At 33.5% G+C, this 7,605-nt stretch overlaps 1 protein-coding gene across 2 annotated transcripts; it reads right to left on the bottom strand.

Moving 5' to 3' along the window:
* Positions 1-257: 257 nt before the first annotated feature.
* LOC146940080 (nifU-like protein 4, mitochondrial) lies at positions 258-5,771 on the bottom strand. 2 transcript variants are annotated; one of them, XM_085753690.1, is made up of 6 exons: positions 5,667-5,771; positions 3,011-3,448; positions 2,710-2,885; positions 1,639-1,742; positions 1,220-1,331; positions 258-767 (listed from the first exon to the last, which is right to left on the bottom strand). In XM_085753690.1, exons 2-6 carry the CDS (start codon positions 3,375-3,377, stop codon positions 699-701), a joined length of 828 nt encoding a protein of 275 aa, XP_085609816.1. In that variant the 5' UTR covers positions 3,378-3,448; positions 5,667-5,771; the 3' UTR covers positions 258-698. The 2 variants fall into 2 exon arrangements, with proteins under 2 accessions (XP_085609816.1, XP_085609817.1); XM_085753691.1 differs by having other exon boundaries at positions 3,011-3,444.
* Positions 5,772-7,605: the final 1,834 nt, after the last annotated feature.

Below are 7,605 nucleotides of genomic sequence, written 5' to 3'. Positions count from 1 at the left end.
TTTGCACCATTGATTTGACACAAATTATTCAGTAAAATAATTCCATATAATGCATGCAAAAAAGGTATAATAAATGTTTGAAGCAAGCTTCATTTATATTAGTAGCGGTCAAAATTCACTAGAAAAATTTGGTATAGTATAGCACTACAAAATCCTTATTGCATGACACGGCCAGTTTGGCTGTATGAAATCAATGCCCCAATGTTATCTGGCTTGGAGAATATGTGAACCAACACTAGAATACCAACAGCAGGAAGAAAATCAACAATGATCCATATGCTTTTTTTTTTTGTTTTCTTTAACATGAACATACATCCATTTGAACATGGAGAAAAGCGGAAGTTACCAAATCTTAAATCAATACAAGTGTGTCCTCAATACAATGCCAATAACCAAATAATGATGCCTTGCACTTTTTCAGGAACCTTGATTCAGAAGGAAAGACAAGAACCGTAGCAGCCCAGGCCGATAGAGGGTACCTATGCGAGCTTTCTGTAATGGACATACTGTTACGAACTACCGTCATACTATTCCAGTGAGATCTAACTAGCCCGGAACAAAAATTTCATGTCATACTGCAATGTATCCAACTCGCAACTTATTCAATATTTTTATTTTTTGTATAAACTCATTTGCGTCTCCATCATGTACTGCTGTTGTACTTTGAAGACCGCAATTATAGAAAAATATGAGATCAACTACTCAGTTTGTCCACTTAAAGCTGCTTCCTCTTCCTCGCCATCCAATTCTTGTTCCACACCTTTGACCTGTAAATGCAGCAAGCAGCATTGGAAGATTGTTTCTCAATATAATATAATTGGACAATTCATATAAAATGGAACTCAGCCTATTAATGCTGCTTTAAATAAAAGCAGTAGACACTCAATAATCAACACAGCTTTTTCTATATTTTCTAGTATGCACAATGACAGATAGGTCTGGTTAATCTAAATTCAACAACGTACATGCAAATCAATCGTGTAAGACAAATGGAAATCTAATTCAATGCAAATCTTATAAGTTAATTGGTCTTCAAGTTTATCCTTTTAATATACCCTCGAAATCAACTTAAGAATGCCACAGGAAAGGTACACGTAGTTCATTACAGAAGGACGGTAAGTTGAGGATTCCAGTTTCCAATCAATTTGATTACCGTAAATATAAATGGAAACAGCAAATGGATCAGTTTCACCACAAAATGATAATGCAAACTTGTTACCTCAGGTACATAATGCATCAGCATATTCTCAATGCCTGACTTCAGAGTCACCGAAGAACTTGGGCAGCCACTACACGCTCCTTGCATTTTAAGTTTGACGATCCCCGTATCTCTAGAGAAAACCACAATATAAAAAGCAAATACAAGAGCCATTCTATAATGTACAACATTAGCATTGTCAACACCAACATTGTCTTGGAAACTTGCTCATTTAATTTTGTTAATTTTGTTAGCATGTTGTTATCTGAGATATGTATTCATCGTATCATCAATTATTTTTTAACACAAAGATCTTAAAATAATGAGATAAAGTTCAACCCAACTTGGTCTTTCTATTCTGTGAAGAGTATAGATTATTCATTGAGGTTAAGTGCATGAAACCCAAATAGAAAAAAAGAGGGAGGGAGGAGAGAACTTACGGATCAAAACCACAATATACAATGTCCCCACCATCATCTTGTACAGTTGGTCGAATACGAGTCTCCAAAAGTTCCTTGATCATTGCAACTGTTTCAGAATCATCCTGTATGCAAACAGGTAAGCATACCATTTAGTTTTGACATCTTGAAGGTGGCCTAAGCTAGAAAAATCTCATACTCCCAAGAACTTGGGTCACTAAAAGTCTAAAATTTTTTAAAGAGAAACCTATGGAAAAGTATTTAGACTTGGGAGATACAAGAGGATGCCAATGGTTTTTGAATCGAGGCAGGGGCTGAGCCCCTCCTGATTTTTTTGTTAAAAAGAAAGACTTTGTACACATAATTTAATATGATCTCTTTCACCCATTCATCAATCATCCATCCCACCAGTCAGGCTTTGTATTTCCTTTCCTTTCAAATCTACAGCCTCTCAATCTCTTATTCTATTTTATTATGTTTTTTTTATTTGCAGGGGCAATTAATAAGGAACTAATACATTTATGAGAGAATTGATATGTTTTCTGATTTTTAAAAGAGAACTCCTAAAAAAATTATGATAAATTTGTAATATTCTGTTTTTAGGAAAATATTAGAATGTTAGTAAATTAGTGGGTTGTGTTGGTAGTTCATAAGATTTGAACTCTGAAATTCCTAGTTAGTACTCCTTCAATGTCTCTCAGCTGCCTACTTGTGACGATAGACTTGTAATTTAATTATTGTTTGGAACATTATGAATATTATCTAAGAAATTTGATAAATATCATTAGTTGGATAAATTTTAATTTATATAGCTGCTAGCTATCCCCCAGTTCCCCAATCCTGGCTCCGCACCTGAATTGAGGTCAGGACTTTTATCAAGTATTAACAACAGCAACAACAACAATCAAACCTTAGTCCACTAAGTGGGGTCGGCTACATGGATCAAAGTACGCCATAATGTTCTATCATAAACTATATCAAGTATTAACAGATTCACAAAATAATGATTTTATGAAATTTAAGTAAAAGGCCAAATTCCTTGAAATGAGACTAAACTAAAGCAATATCAACATAGAAATGAGGAAAACTTACATCATGAATTGCTGTGTCTTTGGAAGCGGCAGCTTGAGAGTCTAGAAAGAGTGGTTCACCGGAAGAGTAGAAATCCATAATAGCGGCAAAGATTTCAGGCTTAAGAAATTCCCACGATGCATCTTCCGATTTGGTAACAGTGACAAAATCAGATCCAAAGAAAACACGAGTAATTCCTGCAACAATTAAAAAAAAAAAAATCAGAAAACATACAAATTTAAGAAATGAAAGGAATGAAGAGAGAGAGAGAGAGAGAGAGAGAGAGAGAGAGAGAGAGAGAGAGAGAGAGAGAGGGTAGTACCGTCAATCGTGAAAATTGATTTAGCGAGAGGAGAATTCATAGCGGAACGAGGGTTCGGGAAATCGGCGCTACCAACATCCATGACAGGTTTACCAGGATGAAACATAAGAGACTCTGGATTTGGAGTGGACTGTGTTTGGATAAACATAGTCCTCCTTTGTCCGGTGGAAAATGGAGAAGGAAATGGTGAGGCGGAGGAAGAGAAAAAGGCATTGTGGTTGCGAGGTTGAAACGACGGTGTTGTGCCCAGGCAACGAGAACAATTTGTATTTAGATTATTGTGATTAGTCTCTGGTTTGAGGGAATTTAAGATTCCTAGTCGTAATCGTCTTCCTAATCGGAAAACACTACCCCTCACCACCGACATTATTCACGATCTGGTCTTCTGTTATTGGGATTGTTATTGCTATGTCCTCCTGCTCCAAATCCTTAAGCTTCCTTCATCAACCCAAACGACGTTGTTATCGTTACAAAACAAAACATGTCAATTTGACCCTTTTTTATTTTGGGTGTATTGTTTGTAATAAAGCAAAAGTGCAAAGACCAATATGATATAGAAAGCAATTAAACATATTGACGCAAATTCTTACTGTTGTTACCATATGTACGATAGCATCTTTTGCCTAGGGTTTGATTTCTTTCTTACTATTATAATATTTCTATGCATATTTGCTTCATCAGATATAAGTTGTTTGGAATTTGTGGCACTGACAAGTTTATGGGAAGCAATTAAGCAAAAGTACAAAGACCAATATGATATGGATAGCCCTAAATCAAAGTCAATAGCTATATTTTAGTTCACTATGACGGACCAATACACATAGTTCACCATGTTAACCTTGACCAAAAAACAAACACAAGGATGGAAAAAGAAATCAAATCATGTTTTTGCTTTTGTGGATGTTTAGGTGGAAATTGAAGTGTTCAATGAATGTTTCTAGTTCTTATGTGCTCAAGTTCCCTATATGATGGAAAATCTATTTTTTCAAAAGGCAAATATACGAACAATCTTCCTATGGACCACTTTGTGAAAATAATATATAAAATTTGACTTAGTATCAAAAAACTATGTAGAAAGAAGCACTTTAACAATATATGGCCATCAATACTAATAACCGCAACAATAGTCTATTCCAAGTTATATGTAGAATGAACATTTTTATAAAAAAAAACGAAAGGCATAGAAAGGTTGCTAACAACACTGTCGAGGAAGTTAACGTTGAGATGATTCTGACCAAGGTTAGGACTTTTCAAAGAAAAACATTTTTCCAAAAACCAAAGGAAACTAACTATACAGAAAGCTTAATTTCTAAATAATAATAAAAAAAATCCATTTCTTTATTGCAAAACACTTCCAAATTTGGGATACACAAGCATACCATATTATGGGACATCAATCAAATAACAAAAAGTAGACAAATGTATTGTAAAGACTACAAAAAACCTACTTTTTTCACAATTTGACCTATATCCCCTAAGACCATCCATTCTCTTTTAGAATGGCATAATAAAAGGAAATTAGAGTAGTTATTAGGGTATTTAGTTAGTTAGTTTGTTATTTAGATTGTAGTTATGATGTCAGAGAAGTTAGTTAGTTTGTCATTTTGATTAGTTAGAGAGTGCGTGTGTATAAATAAGAGAACACAAATGTTAGAGAGCATAATTGAATATTTGTGAAGTTTAGTGAATAGAGTAGTGACTTTATTATGAAGGGGAAACCCTTGGAGGAGAGATTTCTCTTTTATTCTCTTTTATACTTCCCCAATATTTCAATAAAATTGGTATTTCTTTGGAATCCAATTCTTGGGTTCATAACATTCTCCTTATCAATTCAAGACCATATCCCCGACATCTCACGCAAAACAGTTTGACCAATATGTTAAGTAAAACACTTGAAAAAACCACATCTCTTTCCACCGGCTCTCTGCACAATTATCACATTCTCTGGCAAAACCTTTACTCTTTAATCTTACCCTTTAACCAATTCCATACAATAACCTATATTCTCTGCTATGATTTTTTGTTTTTTTACTTTTTACTTTCCAAATTTGACACACACAAACCGAAAAGTACAATAATACTGCAGCGTCAGAAAGAAAATAAAAACAAACGGAATGCTACCCTGAAAATTAACTAAAAAAAGGCGCCTATGGAACACGACAGCCCCAAACACTACTTACACCAAACCTACTAAAATCCAGCAACCAAAGGCACTAAAAAAGGGCTTACACCAAAATCTACAACGAACATACACCAAAAACCATATCCTGATAATTTTTTTTTATCTATATGCTTATAAATTAGTTCAATGAATCATAGATAATGATTTCATATGTTAACTGCACCACAACTTTGTGAATTCACAAGAGAAAGATCTTCATGAGACAAATTGACACATCCAAATTGAAACATATAAATTTGACAGTCATATTAATTACACCAGAAGTTCTTTAAGTTTGAGGGTCGTAACGAATTGGTCTTTTAAGTTATTTTTGTAACACATAAGTCTTTAAGTTATTTTGGTCACAACAATGGTATACAATTTTCCGTTCAAAAAATGGTATACAAATCTAGAACACAGAAATAACGAAACTCATGAATTGAAATGAAATGAGGGAAAATAATCATAAATGAATTAAGAGCACAATTTTCTAACCTTGCTTGATTCAGAATTGCTTCGAAATCTTGCTAGAAAGATCAATCTTGCTGTGAAATGTGGAGAGAATAACAGTCTTGGAAGAGGAGAGAACGATCGAAACTTGAAAAGGGTTTTGGGTGAAATTGGGAATTAAATTTTAATTATGGATATTTTTGTCATTTGAACGCGTGACTAGAACGTTGTTTGTTCCGTGAGTTGTTTGGCTTTGTACCCTAGGTTTGCGGGTTTAATTTATTCACTTATTATTGAATCACTTATTCCAGAAAAATTCAATATATTTTATTTGCATTTGATACATAGGAAGAAAAGAAGAAATTAAGTATCACTTATTATGGAAAGTATCATATATATTGAATCATTTGAATCACTTATTATCCGCGAATAAGTATCTAAAACGTTGTTTGTTCCGTGAGTTGTTTATGTTTATGTACGCTAGGTTTGAGTTGTTTGACTTCCACTATCATAAATACAAAGTAAAATATATTGAATTTTTCTGGAACAATATTTTTTTGCAAATGATTCACTTATTATGGGACGGAGAGAGTATTATATAGTATTAAAGAGTAATGAATGCATATTTTTTTTTCAAGTATTTTACATGCATATAAATTTTAGTATAAATATTTTGTTAACATATCTTAACCGTATCGTATCCTAAATTTTAAAAATTTCGTGTATTCGCGTACCGTATCGTATCATACCCACACCCGCTTCATAGCTTGCTCTTCAATTTGGTTTCTTTTATTCTCTCGTCCTTAGTTATGCTACTAGTTAGTCCACTACTACCACCCATATAATAGAAAAAGTTTTGTCCCTAAATATAATACATACATATACAAATTTTTACATGTTAAGGTGGTGATTATGTCCCTAGGTGTGTATGCTAGTTAACATTAGCATACACACATTTGTGACATATTTATTAGTTCAACAATTTTTTAATACTAGTTAATATTAGCATACATACATTTGTGACAAATTTATTAGTTTAGCAATTTTTTTTAATACATGTATTTTTAAAAAAATAATCTTATAAAAAAAGACGGAGGAGGTATTATTCAAGATGTAATTAGCATATGATATGGGTTGACATGAAGCATTGATGTCTCATGGAAGGTAAACAAGCTAGTCTCTTTTTACGATTCACTGTCCTTTATACTCAAAATTTATGGTATGTTTAGGAAATGAGTGTTATATGTTGAAACTGTCAAGGTTTAGAGAACTTGCGTGTACTTCAAAAATTGAGGTACCTTAGTCCGATACTATACACCAATGTTTTATTTCTTTGTGAGACATTAGTCTCATCAAATAAAAGTGAAAATTTTCATTATGTTCTTGGTTATGATTGTTGTCTTGATGTTAGTAGTCCGAGTAGGAGTGGCGGTTTGACCCTCTAACGGAAAAACTATTTTAATTGCTCTATTCTCAATTTTTCATCGAATCATATATATATTGATGATCCAACTAAAGATGCATGGCAATTCACTGGGTATCATGGGTTCCTGGAAGTGGGGCGTCGTGATGCTTGGAATTTTTTAAAATCTCGTGAGGGATGTTACACTACCTTGGTGCATAGGTGGTGATTATAATGATATTTTATTTGAGCATGAGAAGGTTGGAGAGACCGAAAGAGCAATGTTAGACTATGGTCTAACAAACGTGTTCATGTTTAGATATCAATACACGTGGTTTAACAGCCTTGGTACGCCACAATATTATAAATGGGAGTTTTAGTCCTCCATAAGTATAAAAGTTAGTATCACTATTCTAAGTTATCTTCCGTAATATTATAGTATCGATGAGGTTTTAGACCTCCATTATGTATAAAAGTTAACATCATTACTCGAAATTATCTTAAGTGGTTTTAGCCCTTGAGGGAAGAGGCAAGGGCCATGCCTCACTAGAAAAGACGTCCAACCTTTCAAAGAAAAAAAAA

The sequence above is a fragment of the Medicago sativa genome, chromosome 3, assembly GCF_051527215.1.
Source record: "Medicago sativa cultivar Bolivia chromosome 3, Bolivia_mono, whole genome shotgun sequence".
In the NCBI taxonomy this organism is placed as follows: domain Eukaryota; kingdom Viridiplantae; phylum Streptophyta; class Magnoliopsida; order Fabales; family Fabaceae; genus Medicago; species Medicago sativa.
This window is presented reverse-complemented; position numbering and strand designations above follow the sequence as displayed.

Coding starts and splice junctions, on each gene's coding strand:
- LOC146940080 (XM_085753690.1), bottom strand. CDS start 3,377: ATGTCGGTGGTGAGGGGTAGTGTTTTCCGATTAGGAAGACGATTACGA. Junction 2,886..3,010: donor ATCAATTTTCACGATTGACG/GTACTACCCTCT, acceptor TAATTGTTGCAG/GAATTACTCGTGTTTTCTTT. Junction 1,332..1,638: donor GTATATTGTGGTTTTGATCC/GTAAGTTCTCTC, acceptor GGTTTTCTCTAG/AGATACGGGGATCGTCAAAC.